Genomic DNA, 15,901 nt, shown 5'->3' on the forward strand with positions numbered 1-15,901 from the left:
GACATTTTATTCAGCCAATAAAACTGAACGTACTATTCGCGTCTAGAGAACTTTTTAAAACAAGCCCTCTGAATGGCTGCTCTGCGGCGACTATCTGCTCAGTGACATGCGCAATGTTGTCAACAGCAACCATCAACAATTTTGCGGAACTGAGTTTGTGATCGTCTAAGTTTGAACATTTTTTCGACCAGGTAACTCAAATAATGATGAATTAAATTATAAAAATTGGCATTAAGAAACAATTTGAATACCCAACGAAACGAACAGCCCTGACTGTTTGGCTCCAACTTCAAGTGGAATCTGGGAATAGTTGGAATAAAATTGGGATCGTTTTTGTAACTTGATTTTAGTTTTTACCTTTTTTTCCTTCCCTTCTGCCTGCTGAGTGCTGTTCACGTGTCTAGAATTATGGTAATTGTGTAGTTACGGACATAATCCACTTTTTTTTAGTAAGTGGACTAACGAAACAAGTTAGCAAACACTAAACCAAAAAACCAACAGGAGTGTTGTGGCTAAACGGTAGGGGTTTGATTTTTGAGGGAAATTTTGTGGTAAAACGACGACGAAGATGACAAAATGCAATTCATGAAAATAGCGAGCACCCCAAATTGCGCAATTACGCATCTTGAGTGTGCGGAATCGCCTTGATTTGCATGGTTTCAACTGTAAAATGCGTTCGAAATTTGTTTTTCTACTGAAGGATACCTAGGCCTACTCTAGCTTGAGTAACTCCAGCTGACATGCTCCATCTTCATTCACATGAATATGGAACATGTCAGCTGGAGTTACTCAAGCTAGGCCTACTCTTCAAAATTACAAAAAAGGTCATTAAGAAAGAACCTTCCTAAGCCAAGTTACAGAAATCATTTGGAATGATAAAAACACATAAGGACTAAAAGTAACAAAAGAGGGGCCCATAGGCATAACTACTAATTGCTTAGTATAATTATACACGTGTACAATTTCTCCATTTTACAGATTCTGCGGACGCCACCAACACGGGATGACAGATCTCGCAGGTTTAGAACGCCAGGCTCATAACCTAGTGGACTTGGTCATTGATAACTCCATCAAACGAGTCATAACCGATCTTCACAGCGGCGACGAGTCTGATCTGGGTCGGCCAGTGTCGTCCCTGAAGGACTATGACAGTTTACTGTTCCGAGAAATCGAAGAGCACGAAGTACAGAACATTGAATGGATGACCATTGATGAATTTACGGTAGAGAAGGGAGAGGCGAAAATCAACGCATTTGTCAAGGTTGGTAAAATTGTGATTTTGTCTGCGTTTTTGTTCAAATTTGTATCATTCACACACAGCCCTATGTGATTTGTTTTCATTTTGCTGAAAGAACACTTACCTTTTTGTGATCCATGGACAGAACTTTAAAATGGTGGTTGTGTTTAAAATTCCGTAACTTGAAAAGTACATGCGTGATTTGAATGATTCTTTTACAGCAGTCAGGTTGGCATGGCAGTACTTTCCTTGCCTTCCACTGCTGTGAGCTGGGTTGGAATCCCGCCCGGGCCAATAATTTGGATTGGGTTTTCAGTCCCTGCCAGATTCCATGGGTTTTTGCCAGAATATTCTTCTGGGCTTTTCGTCCCACTTCTCAAACTGTAATTTCTTCTCATTGTATCTCTACGGGTTTCTTCAGGCTTTCAAGCTACAGTACCCAGGGTACTTTCGAGGAATCCTTGGTTTTATTACCAGAAAGAAATAAGATAAAATTCTAAAAGAAAGCTTATGCATGTAAATTGGGCTTTCATTTCCTATATTTTGAAAGAGCTGCATGCAGAACTTCGCTGAAACAATGGTCCCGACATTTTTTTTTTTTTTTTTTTTTTACTCACCCTCTAGACTGGAAAGACAGCACCTCAAAATTGTAATAATCGGCGAACTTGTTGAATTGAACAAAGCATTGCTTTGGATAGTTTAAATAACCTTTCATTTTTGTTCTTCCATTAGACGTGGGAATATCAGGCCAGCTGGCTGTACTGTATTGATTTCCTGAGAGAAGAGGACGACAAATACAGCAAGAAGTATCGTTACCAGGTCCGATGGAGCATTCCAACCAGAAGGAAACCCATCCCCAGGGCAACGGCCTGTGTCTACTTCACCATTGAGGTCTCCAAGATCAAACCCGGGGTATGAAAGTCATCAGATTATCTCAACCTATAAAGTCTTTAAGAATCATGTCCATCACTTGGTCAAGCGCAATGGTGATGAAGCAAGCACACGACGTAAACCATATACATTGTACACTGTAAATGTATTCCATTTCAGAGGTAGTCATATTTCTCTCAGATACTAATTATTATTATTATTTGTCATTATTTAAGTCACAACACTTGTTGGGACATTTGAAACAATAGGCTGCTGCAAAAGTAATTAGGATAATTACCTTTTGATCCTTGCCAAATATAAATCTATCTCTGCCGCATTTGTGAACAATTCTGCTGATATTTATGTGTCGGGTTCTCCAAATTGAGAGCCTTCAGAAATATACTTTCCTCGCATCTATTCTTGCAATTTCTCTTTCCATTACTCTGTTTGTCATGTTGTTTTTATGTTTATTCTCATCAGCATCACCCGGTTGAAGTCTACTATGTCTTCGAAACCAACCAGCTCGTCCACAAACCTGGTCTATCTCGCTTCAGAGAGCGTTGGCTTAAAGACATCATTGAGAGCAAGATTATGATGATGGAGGCCGTCCAGTTCTGAGGAGGGGTTGATCTGAAGTCGCTTTCATTTCCTTTTTATAAGAATCAATTCCCCGAAATCCTTTTCAAGTTGGAAGTTTTAGCTGAGGAGTCTCATTGAGATGAAAACAATGCTTCCGGCTTACTGTGTCTAAGATTATAATTACACTGGCATGTCGTTTCTGATGCCAATCCACAAGATAACCTATATTCAGGCTTTTTAACCAATCTTCCCTTCATATATCCAAAGAGATTATTCAAATTTATCCCCAAGCCCATACAAATATTTTCAAGAAATGGGAAGACTAGAGTAAGATGTCCAATTCGTTTTTGATCTATTAGGTAACAATTGTTCCTGTGTTTGTGTCGACTGTGAATAAAACGTGTGGCATGTCAGTCAGTGATATTTTTGTAATGTATTAATAATCCAATAAAGAGGGATATATCTAAACATTGTGGGCGGGACCAAGCATTTTTTTCTCAATACTTCATTAATTTATTTACAGATGGTGAGTTATGTACTCATTATGTTATTTACATGCGTACTGTAAATGCTGTAAAATATCAATTGTTATTTGGTTGAAGATTTCTGTTCATTTCCAACTATCACACCAAATAAAGTCTCTCAAACGTACACAGACAGGTGTTTGTGAAACTAAAGCTTAAATGTACATATTTTTTGTGTATATATTCAGATTAATGTTTTTTTATCAATAAAGTTGTGTACATGTACAGTGTTAACATACAACGGTACTGAGCAATTTTGGTATTCTTGGACGATTTGAGTAACTACTAACAATTAACACAAAAGTAATTGTGCTAGATTTGATACTTTGTGCACTTCTCGGAGCAGTACTGTTTCCCCACTGATTGTTTTATAACTTCTTTCCACTGTCTTGCCGTTTTCTTAACCAGCGGTACATGTACTCCCCTAACCTCCAAGGATGATGCCACTTTCCTACACAAGTGCAATATAAAGTTCGGCCTGTAGTCACCGTACATATTAATGTCCGCTTATAAATACCTTGACATCGAACAAAAACTAGTGTTGACTGTTAAAATCACGGTACGAAATTGTTGAGAGAAAAAAATATTCTCATGTTCAAATGCTACTTGTTCGCATTTATCATTATCAGAAGTCTAACTTCGGCTTCAAGAAAGTGTGAAAACGTTGAAGACTATTTTCCATGAATACTGTACATGCAAACATATTGTGTAATGGCTATTACTATAATGTGATTGTAAATTTTTTCTGCTGCTTGTATACTGCACACAACGTCCTGTTGGATTATCTCGGTACAGTGGTACCCAGCTAGTGGTACCGCTGAAGATCATTCATACTGCGTACCATACCGTCGTTGGATGGTTCCGGATTTTGTTATTGAATACAAAAACTAAGAAACTTTATATTGTACAACCGGTTAATAAAGTTTACTAGAAAGCTCGCTAGAAAAAAATGCCGGCAAACGAAACTTCGAACTCTAGGCTATCAAAGTAAACACAGTTATCGTTCCCACAACTCGAAATATTATGGGCACAATGCTGAACACTCGACCCGCTTCGACCGATAAGGTTTTCCGTCGTTGTTACAATAAAATTGTTTACAAGTTTAAAATTAGTAGCAGTAACTGATATAGGTTGTTTACGAAATTTGTTACAAATCGTTCCTTTTCGCATTGTCACTGCATCTACAACGGAAAGAAAATGTCCTATTAAACAGAAAGAACAAAGAAAGAACACGACTGTACAAAATGCAACCCGTGAAGGCCTACCCTTCTTTCCCATACCAAACACTTCGTTTAAGCTTAATTTTTCCAGCTTATTTAACGGCCAATTCTCTTTCTAATGGTTATAGTCAGCTACATGTACAGGGCTTTAAGGTTATATTTTCACTGAGAAAAACGAAAGACACATTTCAGTCCATTTCAGCATGCATTGATCGACCAGGTTTAACTTCTCGAAAGCGCCTCTCGATACCAAGTCGTTACGGTACTGAATGCTTGGTTGCTCGCGCTTTTTATGGTCATAAAAACTGCATTTTGTAGGCCCTCAATTACCAATATAAATTGCATTGATCAGTGTGCATTGAAAGCTTTTGACTTTTGTACACTCTCAAAAACATTTTCAACCTTTATGCAAGCCAAAAGCTGTGTATTTGCGGCTTCACTCTTCTTCAAAAAAGTTTTACGTCAGTTTTATTCCGAAAGTGAAACTGTACGTAGGCCTATACACGCCACCTGAAAGGTGATTTTTGTTTTTATTAAACAGTGAACCATAAGTCACTTCCTTTATTTTCAGACGATTTCTAAGCGTTGCTCTGGCGACACGCCATGTTTAGTCTTGTGAGTCTCAAACAGCTCGGTCAACTTCTTGAGGTAGAGGGCGTGCATGCTTTCCACCTGGTCACGTGACGGGTTGGGTGTTTTCTCCACCGTGATTGGTTGTCCCACTGAACACAATTCAAACAGAGAAAATAAGGTAAATCAAATTTTGAAGACATAGAAGTAAAGAAAGTTTGGTTTCCTTGGACGTAGGCATATAAGAAAATCAATCGACAGCCGAAACAAGTCTTGAACTGCAGAACTTATTCGGACGAAGGAACAGCTAAAGTCCCTTACCAAGATATGTTACGGCAGCGGTATCATTCGTCGTTTGTGCATTTTTTTCTTTTCGTTTGAAGCAACAAAAGTGCTCAAATCTAAAGAAGGGCGCTTAACAACTAACCTGATGAACTTTTAGCTCAGAAAATGCTGTACATTCCGAGAAAAACAATTATCTAGGATCTCGATTTCAATTCAAAAGTTGTCGAGTCATGTTTTAAATTAATTGCACCCGAAATCAGCGTCCAGGACACGTTCTCATTCAGCCGATTGCAGCTACGCGATGTGGCGCGCTGAACCGACGAATAAAAGCAACCGTGCGCGCGTGTGCGTCGTGTCAACGCTTACGCGCACCCATTCTCAAATTGAAAACGGGAATTTCCAAAAATGCGTCTTCTGACGCATCGTTGGAAATGGCCTTCTTTTATTGTTTTCTTCAAAATGAGAGAAAGAATAATTTCACAGAAAGTTTAGTGCCATTACTGTCTTTAAATCAAGTATGCTTTTCAACAAGAATATCGTCAGTTACTTTTTGGATAGCTGCAAACACCAACGAAACTTGGGTTTATTTCTAAGCTAGCTTTTCATCATTATAACGATCGTTTCCTTACCGACTGTCGTTATGGGCGTTCTGTACGGCAGTATGGAGAAACCTCGTCCGTAGAAGAGCGGCGGACTGAAGCCACAAATCTGCGTCATGAAATTCTGAAAGCGTCTCAACCTCGTCCCCGGAGCATTGGCGATTTGGTCGTAGGCGTTGTTTTCACCAAACGTGTAGGCAGGGACCAAATCGGCGCTGTCAGAACAGAAAATAATTGAATGAAAATAATGTTATTTTCTCACCTCGTGCTATTTTTTTTTTGTGGGGGGGGGGGGGATAGTAGCATCCATCATTCAAAATAACCTTTATTAGTTAACAAGCTGTTTTAGTTTTCAAAACTTTATTTAGAAAAAAAAATGTTCAAATTCGTATTGGTTTAGGGGCCTGTATTATATTTAAAGGTAAGTACACGTACATCATTTTGCAGCTATCCAAAAAGTAACTGACGAAATTATGATTGGAAAGCACACGGTGTGACATCGCGTAGCTGTCGACTGACTGAGAACCTGTCCCGGACGCTGATTTCGGGCGCAACTTTCAAAGCATGACTCGGCAACTTTCGAATTGAAAACGAGATCCTAGAATATTGTCTTCTCCGAATATACAGCATTCACTGAGCTGAAACTTCATCAGGTTAGTTGTTAAGCACCCTTCTTTAGATTTTGAGCACTTTTGTTGCTTCAAACCAAAAAAAAAAAAATTGGCACAAATGACAAATGGTCTACTCTACCTTTAAAGTAAACTAACAATTTATTTTGACAAGATCTAATCTCTGTTTAAGTCACCGATTATAATAACGACTGTTTTATGAATGATTTTTTTTTAAATTTAATTAATTTTAATTTTAATTACCCGTGTACGAGAGCCAACTTGACGAATCCTTTCCTGGCTTGGATGCTGAGACGATGCACTCCCGGATGCGCGTCCAGTGCTTCTTGAGCGCCCCCAACGACCACAACGCCGACGTTCCCCACGCCATTCTGGCTCAGAAGCCACTCAATGCTGTCCTTACGGACACTCGTTGAACCTGAATATTCATAAGTGAAAGAGGAACGTCATAATTAAAATTCAAAATGTTAAGGATCGAGTTGTCTACAGGGTGAGTAACAAAACGAAACCAAAATCACAGGACCCAGATTTGAACGAAGTGTTGCTTGTAGCAAAATCTAGGATATGAAAGCCCAGTCATTAAGCTTTCTTTTAGTATGAGAATCATTCAAATCACTCATGTAACTAAAAAATAATTGTTCTTTCAGCAAAACGAAAACAAATCAAATAGGGATGTGTTTGAATTGTTTTCGTTTTGCTGAAAGAACTCACACTTTTTTGTGATCCGTGGACAGAACTTTAAAACGGTGGTTGTGTTTAAAATTCCGTAACTTGAAAAATACATAAGCGATTTGAATGATTCTTGTACTGAAAGAAAGCTCATTGATTGGGCTTTCATGTCCTAGATTTTGGAAGTGATACAGGAAAAACTTCATTCAAAAATTTATTCCGCCATTTGGGTTTCGTTTTATTTTTTTCTCACCCTGTATTTCACAGTCTGCATGTCTGCATAAACCAAATAGATATATGGTATCAATTTGCAAAATAAATTACCTTTAAATTTTTTAACCCCTTCATCTATTCTTTCCACGGACAACACTACAACATTTGAATTTTGTTTCATTTCCATTTGCGCGGTAAACACGTTTCTCAGGATCAAAAACTGAAGCAAACAAATTGGAGCGACCTGTCAGTTACACAAATCGAGAAAGTTACAGATACGGTTTTATTTTGGCAAAATGTTTCTTAAATGCAACAAAAAGGACAAATCTGTAAGACGTAAGGTGAACACAGAAAGACAAAAATGTTCTACCTGAGAGCATGAAGTAATCCCTGAAGACGGGCATCTTGAACATCTGATGCAACGTCATAAGGAACACCTTCATCCCCGGAAACACGGTGCTCAGGCCAGTCGCATCAGTGGCGAAGTTAAAGAAACCTCCGAAGACAAGGACGCCGTGAGGGTGGCATCCCATGAGGTAGTTCTTGGCTGGATCCAACTCGGCCGTCTTGACCAAGTTGACGGGAAAGTAATCTCGGCCTCGCTTCCAGATCTCCCATCGGCGGACCCACATCCACAACCTCGATCCTCTACAAGGGGTGTTCCAATCGTACGCCAGCCAGGCTATGTAGATCAGAGACACCCAGTAGAAATCGGTGAAGAGGAGGTAGACGATGATAGCGAGGCTGACATGGCCGACGAAGATGAAGGTGGTGACGTAATGGAGGCAGGAGAGCGCCTCCAAGAGGCGTGTCCAGGATTCTAAGAAGTTGACTTGGAAGGTGACGGAGGCGGAGTCGACTCGAGATCGGAGTTTCTTCAACTCCTTGGAATATTCCACCATTAGAGCCGTATCCATGGTAACGGTGGCTTCAACCTCACAGAAAATCAGCTGAATATATCAATATTTCGCTGTAAAAAAAGAAAAATTGGGAGTTTTTGGTTTTAGAAGTGCATTTACGTCAAGATGCATGTGTTACTCTAATCATGATGGAACAATTAAGTACTTGTTTACAAAGGGACCATACACTCCTTCAGTTTCACATGGCACTGCAATGTGACAGGAGATAACAGAGAGAAACTGATATTTGACAAAGCATTGAAATCCACTCAGTGAGCCAATAAAGAAGATAATGTAGGTTTACATTGATTTCACACGCAGTGTTGATAACGTTGATTTCCCAATAGTTGTAGTCCGTTAATTGAAATCAATACAAAAACGCGCCAACAGACTCATGCCGGAACAATATTGAAATGCCTACGAATTTGATACAAAAGTTTAACTTAAACAACTGGGATCTGTCAACAAAATTGGCTAAACATGCATTTTCATAGAGAAAATAATTGAGAAAAAATACAATAAAAATTCGTTGTTTTTATAAATACCAGCATGAAAACACGTTTACTTACCTTAACCTTTACGCGACACCTCGACCTGCAGAAATGCAAGGTTTTTCCTAGTTCTCCTTCTTTATACACAAACTTAAACTCGACATATAACTGTCATCAGCTGCAGTTCTTTGTCACGTTTCACTGCTTTTTACCACAATTATAAGTAGCACGGCATTTTCAGAGTTTTAACAGGTCATTCCAAGCGTGCGTCTGAAGCCGTAGAAATTCGATGTTGAAGAGTTGCACAAAACCAGCTGAATTTGCGAAATTCAACTTGACAAATATAGGAAATAACTGAATCGAAACTCTCCTGTGCAACTTCTATATCAAAACAGATTGCAACACACAGCTACAGCTGTTGAAAATCCGAGCAATAACAAAGATAACATCTCGAAACCAAAGATTGCGCAAACATCGTGTTGACCACAAAATTTTGACATCAACAATGTTAAAGTTCGCGGCTTAGTACCCGACGGCTGTTTTCCATTGTTCAACTCTCGGAAACAATCAACATTTCCAAAGTCCCTGGACCACCGCGCAAGCCCTGCTCATTTGTATACAAACGAAACGACAGGTCGATCGAGATAACGTGTACCAGACGGCTGTTGCGTGTTTTGATGACTGTAATATCACTCGACATTGTAAATTTCCCCTTGTCAGTACTGTTATTGCAAAATTATGGGTGCTGATTGTTCAAAGTACGAGGTATTATTAGCTAGGTTATCAGTTAGACTAAAGAAGTCAAACTCTGACAAACTGAAGTCAACTTCCCTCCTTTCAGGTAGATCGCGAAGCAGTCCCATATTGTACACGATGGAAAAACTTAAGAATATAGGGCAACAATTTATTCATGGATGTAGGTTTTGAATACGAAAAATTATTTAAACTGTTCGTGAAGTTTTGACTTCAACGTAATACATGTAAGCTATTTATTCAATGAACAATCGTGTAAGGACAAACAAACTCTGCTAAGGGCGTTTTTGTTTTTTAATGCGAATGACGTCACCGTGACATCACAACGATTCTCCCTTCTTTTTATTTATTATTGTTTTCTCGAAAGCAATGTTATCCCGATGCTATGCAGTATAGCATTGATTCGTACAAAAGCACAAAAAGCGAATATGGTTATCGGTAAAAAAATATCTAAGAGATCTGCCAACTATGAAACTTAGAAGTTTACCAGATATTTTTTAAGTGTTGTGTTCATCTAATCGTAAGTGTAAAAAAGTAAGAAAAACTTGGTAACAAAATCTTGCTCTTTTACGTATACGTTAGGAACCTATCATTATAAAGTAAATTATACCTGAACTCAAAATTCAATTTTCATCTACGAACTCATCATTATTCTCATTATAAACTAGAGTGATTTAGAAGTCTCTAGATTTTGCATATTTGTGTTGTTTTCATCTTAGGTTTACACAAAGAAAGAAAAATATCAGTTGTCTGGAATAGTAGACCGTTAATTCCACTCTGTAATACTAATGCAATACTAATCTAAATTATATCAGAATTCAAACTTTTATCTAGCAGTTGTATGAAACACTGGAATTTGATTGCACACTTGAAAAAGTTATTGATCTTTGGTTAGGAGCTATCGGGAGCTAGTACTATGGCAAGCAAGATTATTCGTCTGCAGTAAAAGCCTCGAACGTAAAATTTAATTTCAGGAAAAATATTCACTATCTTTGGTAACAGAAGATCATTTTAAAAATTATTTTTGATATGATATTTGGTAAATAATGTTTGTATAAAAATATCACCTTGTTTGCATTTCTGGGCAAATTAAAAAATGTACATACATATGGACAAGATTTTATACAATTTGCAATGATAATTATGCATATCATTAAATACACAATGGTGCACAGGAAACAACATTTACATCAATTGCGTTATTCATTAACCATGATATCATTACAGCACACGTACTAGCAATATATTAATATAATGTCACATATTAGAAAATACTCTCTCTGATACAACAAATATTAAAATTTCCACACTGTGATTTCCATATAATTTTTCATCCACGGGCTTCCAAAATCACATCTAAATCTCTAAGTTTAAGTTCGTCCTGCTACTTTTTGTTTAAAAAACTATGACAATGTATAGATGAAACTTGATTTTAAATCTCAATTTAAAAAATAATTCATCTCTTTACCCATTCTGAACAGGAAATCACATCTCGTTTGGAACGTTAACATTAATAATTTTGTTTAATTACATCATGACTTTTCTTACTCTGGGAGTCCTTAAAATCTTTCAATTTCTTCAAATGATCACCAACTTTTCGTGAGGCTCAACGCCGTACTTGGTTTTGTTTTCTTCAAACAGTTCCTTCAGAGAGTCAATGTACATTTGGTGAACTTTGTCAATCTCTTCTTGTGATGGAGTCGGTGACTTCTCGACCGGAATTGGCTTTCCAACTAAACATAAACAAACAAAACGAAAGAAAAATGCACAGCTTATCGGACTGAAATGGTGTTTAATACGGTGACAAGTAAGCTATGGTAATATGATAAAGGATAAATTCTTTCCATGATCATCTAGGTTTAAAGTTCTATTTTTAACATGGCAAGTTTCCCGCTACCATGGAAACCTTATCTCGTGATTTCTAATCAATGAATCACATCACAAGACAAATTGTAAGTCGATCAAAATCAATCACAAGGCAATCTCAAGGAATCACAAGTCAAATCACATGTCGATCACAAGTCAAATCACATGTCGATCACAAGTAGATCACAAGTCAATCACAAGTCAATCACAATTCCAATCACAAGTCAAATCACAGGTCAAATCACAAGTCAATCACAAGTCAAATCACAAGTTGATCAGATATCAATCACAAGTCAGTATCAAGTCAATCACAAGTGAAATTACACGTCAAATCAAGTCGATTACAAGTCAAATCGCAAGTCAATGACAAGTCAAATCACAATTCGATCGGAAATCAATCACAAGTCAGTATCAAGTCAATCACAAGTCAATCACAAGTCGAATCACAATTCAAATCACAAGTAGATCACAAGTCAATCACAACTCAAATCACAATAAACAATGACACTGGAATGCTCTAGTCATAGTAAATTTTACGACTTGCGATGACTTTGATCCCAACTTTGCTGTAGTCTCTCTTACGGTACTTACCGACAGTGTATATGGGTCTGCGATAAGGCAGGAACCCAACGCTATAATTGAAGATGCCTCGCCCGTGGAACATGGGAGGCGCAAAGCCAATCATCTTGGTCAAGCGAGTCTGCAAGTTCCTGAGAAAGGATCCCTCTGGATTGGCGACTTGCTCAAAGATGTCCGTCTCTCCAAAGGAGTAAACGGGAACCAGACAAGCGCTGAATAAAGAAATAATATCCAAGTGATCTTCCTGAAGTGATCTTTTTAAACATGTTTGGGAATTTCTGAATATTTTTGTGAACTTTCCATTTGGTGATAAATGTAACAAAACATACAAATATTAGGTTGAGCAAAACAATTACAGGAAAAGCAATAAAACCTAAAATGACAAATTTTGACAAGTTGAGCGGAGAAATTGACTGGAGTGGGGCTTGAACTTGTGACCTCCGGATTACCGTTCTGTGCTCTACCAACTGAGCTATCCAGCCAGCCCTATGTTGGCAGTTCCCAAAATCGTCCATGTCTTTGTTCAAGGAGGGCTAGTCAGAAGCCACAAACCCGTATGACCCTAACAGGGTTTGAACCTATGTGAATTCCGGATTATCGTTCCGGTGCTCTACCAACTGAGCTATCCAGCCCTATGTTGGCGGTTCCCCAATTCGTTAAAACTTTGTTCAAGGGGCGCTAGTCAAAAGCCATCAACCCATATATATGCCATGCAACCAGGGATCACGCCCAAAGTCACGATGCAGACCTGGGAAATAGCAAACGGAGATTGCTTGGAGAGAATACGGCTTTTTATTACGAATTTTCAAATGAACCACAAAGGGATAACAATCTTTGAAAAGTTGAACAAAGAAATTGACTGGAGCAAAGCTTGAACCTCGCTATAACAGCTAAAATTAAAATTTAATCAAACTTTGTAAATTTCTCCAGAGTTGAAGTAATTAATAATGTTTATGGGGTCGATTTTAAACTTCTCCTCACCCATGTTGGATAGCCTTTTTGATAAAGCCTTTCCTTTTTGTCAAGTAGATAGCGTAATTATGCGGGTGCGCCTCCAAAGATTCTGTAGCTCCGCCCACAACGATGATAACGGCGTTACCAGGTCCTGACTGACCGAGCAGATAATCTATACTGTCCCTGCTGACATCACAAAGGCCTGGAATTAAAAAAAAAAAACCTAAACAAATGGGCGATTAAAATTATCCTCTTCTTCTTTTCTTTCAGGAGTTCTCACCAATTTCTCATAGTTTAAAATAGAATATACAATTAAATTAACCAACAAGTATCAATTCAATTTAAGCTATTTTTTAACTGATGATCAAGAAATATGACAATATGGTGTAACAATGACATTAACATAAAACAAATTAAAACGACTCAAATTGTTGAAGGAATGTGACCACTTTTGCCCATCTAGAAAAAAAAAACCTTGTATGATGGGTTTTTGCGAAGAACTTAAAAATGCTGCAAGTAAAACTTGCACTATCCCCTGGCATCCATGCAGTTTGTGTACATGTACATACAGGCAGTTAGTACAATTTTCAGTGAGGGCCTTGATTGTCCACCCGGCAGGTACCAGTTCTCAGTTGAATGGGGTGTTTGGGTTGAATGGGGAGTTTGGGTGAGACACCGGACTAGAATATATTAAAGTCATAAGTAATACTGAGCTGAGCTCTCCAGAGACCTCGTAAATATCCATATTGGAAAGGATTTTTTTTTACGTCGGCCTTCTCTCCACAGACCACCTTTCAAGTTGGGTTAAGATCGATGACTGAACTTACAGTGACATGGAACACCCAGACACACAGAAGGAATATACCATCGCAATATCCCCTTGTCTGGCTTGAAAGCCCGGGGGAAAAAAAAAGAAATTCTATAATATGAAACCTTCACCTACCTGACATCATAATGTAGTCCCTCGTCACTGGGAAATTGAACCAACCGCTCAGCGTCAGAAGATACGGCGTAATTCCCGTGTATCTCTCGCTGAAACCAGTCGCCTCGGTGCTGAAATTCACGAATGCCCCGACACCCATAATGCCGTGGGGGTGAAACCCAAGCAGGTAATTCTTCTTAGGATCCAAGTCGGCGGTTTTGACGAGCTGAATCGGGAAGAAGTTCCTCATGTGGACCCAGATTTTCCATCTGCGTAGCCAGCCGCTGCGTCGGCCGCCACGGCTCGGGGTCTTATGATCGTAGATTACCCACAAGATGGCCAACAGGGTGACCCAGTAGTAGGACGTAAAGAGGAACAGATACGCGAAGATAATACACGACGTCAAACCAAGGAAGAGGAAGGTGAACCACCACTGGATGACGGCTAGAGTCTCCAGACGACGATGGAAGGGGATGTTGAGAGGGGCGAACTCCAATGCCATCTTGATTCAAGTCAATCTAGAAAAAAAAATCACCAAAAGTCTGTGAAATAATACCACTGAATAAGCCCCTGTACAGATTACGTCCACCTTTGTTTACATGTGCACTTTCCTATAGAGCCAGTGGGGGCCCACAGTCCACAGAGCAGTGTGTAAACAAAGTGTGACGTCATCAAATCCTCAGAGTAACAGATCATACTGCAGATGTTTCTGCTACATTTCATCGTGCTTTAGTATTCATTTGGATATAGCACGATTTATACAAAACAGGGGTTACTGACTGTAGCTCGGGATACCCATTCCCAATGCTGCAACCTGACGCTGCTTTTTTTCTTCAGGTTCAATGAAGGTCAGTCTTTGCAAAAATGATGATAAGACATGAATCTGGGACTGAGAAACATTTCCAGTTAGGAAATACTTTCTTGACTCTCCATAACTTTGTACACAACTGCTGAAGTAGCGTCAGGTTGCAACATTCTTTCCAGAAATGGTTTTGTCTGCATGTAGTCATTTTTTTTTTCAGTGAACAGTGAATTAGAAATCTGATGTCAATTGTCAATGCTAAAACTCACCGTAAATGTTTAAATTAATTTTCCCAGGTCATAGACTCAATTTCTTTGCTCGTTCTTTGAAAATTTCTGCTGCAAGTGCAACAACACAGCAACAGACAATGGAACTCGGACAATACAGATCCAAGATCTTGTCACCATGGTCAATGGTCGCCACTCTCTAGGAAGTTTACACTTGTTTTTTGCACAAACTTGAAACTTGCCTTTAAAAATATTTCAGATTTCATCATTATCATGATTATGAAAGACAGAAAACTAAGCACACTACTTACACACAAGAAATGCAAAAGGTTCCTTCAAAATTACAACAAAACAACTGAAAAATGTTCATAAGTTTTCTTACCGAAATCACTTGTCTGATTTCCAAATTAAATCGTCTGCACAGCTGGATGGTACATCGTCTCCTCACACCTACTACTCACAATGACACATGAAGAGCCCGACTACATTCTCAACAGCAGACATCATGATCAACGAATTACCAGCACAGTAGTTTTTTTATTATTTTAATCTGTTATCCCAGCAATTATACACGCCCACCCCATAGACTGCTTCGATAATGCTATCACTACCGCAGGTGTCATCAGCAAACGATCTTTGTACCTTAGGTAAACTAGAAAATAAAACTATAGAGATTGCACACAACAACCGTGCGCCCAGGTCAACCCTAGCCCCTAGACGCGACGAAGTACTAGCGCGCACGTGTGGTAGATAGACTGTTCAAATTAAAATGGGGGCGTGGCTAGTGATATCAATAACAGCGTTTGCAAAATTAAAACTTAAATTCTTTTCAACTGGCTAGTGGATTTTTCCCCTTCAAATGGGAAGATTGCGCTGAAGAGTTAAATAAGTAAGGCCAGGGGCCTTATTCCTCCAAATCAATTTATGAACTACCAAATAAGATAAAATGTAATCAATGAAAATATTCAATTATTTTCGTCCGTTTTTGGTTTATTACTAGTTTTCCAACTTGT

The 15,901-nt window shown here is 38.7% G+C and overlaps 3 protein-coding genes across 6 annotated transcripts; 1 reads left to right on the plus strand and 2 right to left on the minus strand.

The window, feature by feature from the left end:
• Window positions 1–55: 55 nt before the first annotated feature.
• LOC119723614 (A-kinase anchor protein 14-like) lies at window positions 56–4,368 on the plus strand. The gene is made up of 4 exons (XM_038194358.1): window positions 56–191; window positions 979–1,261; window positions 1,970–2,149; window positions 2,588–4,368. Exons 2-4 carry the CDS (start codon window positions 1,004–1,006, stop codon window positions 2,723–2,725), a joined length of 576 nt encoding a protein of 191 aa, XP_038050286.1. The 5' UTR covers window positions 56–191; window positions 979–1,003; the 3' UTR covers window positions 2,726–4,368.
• LOC119723612 (2-acylglycerol O-acyltransferase 2-like) lies at window positions 3,318–9,266 on the minus strand. 3 transcript variants are annotated; one of them, XM_038194354.1, is made up of 5 exons: window positions 8,869–9,266; window positions 7,766–8,371; window positions 6,757–6,931; window positions 5,915–6,099; window positions 3,318–5,152 (listed from the first exon to the last, which is right to left on the minus strand). In XM_038194354.1, the coding sequence occupies exons 2-5, from the start codon at window positions 8,310–8,312 to the stop codon at window positions 4,998–5,000; spliced, it is 1,062 nt and encodes a 353-aa protein (XP_038050282.1). In that variant the 5' UTR covers window positions 8,313–8,371; window positions 8,869–9,266; the 3' UTR covers window positions 3,318–4,997. The 3 variants fall into 3 exon arrangements, with proteins under 3 accessions (XP_038050282.1, XP_038050283.1, XP_038050281.1); XM_038194355.1 differs by having other exon boundaries at window positions 7,766–8,345; window positions 8,864–9,266; XM_038194353.1 differs by having other exon boundaries at window positions 7,766–8,365; window positions 8,864–9,265.
• Window positions 9,267–9,662: 396 nt separating this feature from the next.
• Window positions 9,663–15,610, minus strand: LOC119723613 (2-acylglycerol O-acyltransferase 2-A-like). Of its 2 annotated transcripts, none has more exons than XM_038194357.1 (5): window positions 15,200–15,610; window positions 13,881–14,377; window positions 12,965–13,139; window positions 11,996–12,195; window positions 9,663–11,271 (listed from the first exon to the last, which is right to left on the minus strand). In XM_038194357.1, exons 2-5 carry the CDS (start codon window positions 14,359–14,361, stop codon window positions 11,117–11,119), a joined length of 1,011 nt encoding a protein of 336 aa, XP_038050285.1. In that variant the 5' UTR covers window positions 14,362–14,377; window positions 15,200–15,610; the 3' UTR covers window positions 9,663–11,116. The 2 variants fall into 2 exon arrangements, with proteins under 2 accessions (XP_038050285.1, XP_038050284.1); XM_038194356.1 differs by having other exon boundaries at window positions 15,271–15,609.
• Between the last annotated feature and the right edge of the window lie 291 nt (window positions 15,611–15,901).

The sequence above is a fragment of the Patiria miniata genome, unplaced genomic scaffold (assembly GCF_015706575.1).
Source record: "Patiria miniata isolate m_02_andy unplaced genomic scaffold, ASM1570657v1 HiC_scaffold_17, whole genome shotgun sequence".
Taxonomy (NCBI): Eukaryota; Metazoa; Echinodermata; class Asteroidea; order Valvatida; family Asterinidae; genus Patiria; species Patiria miniata.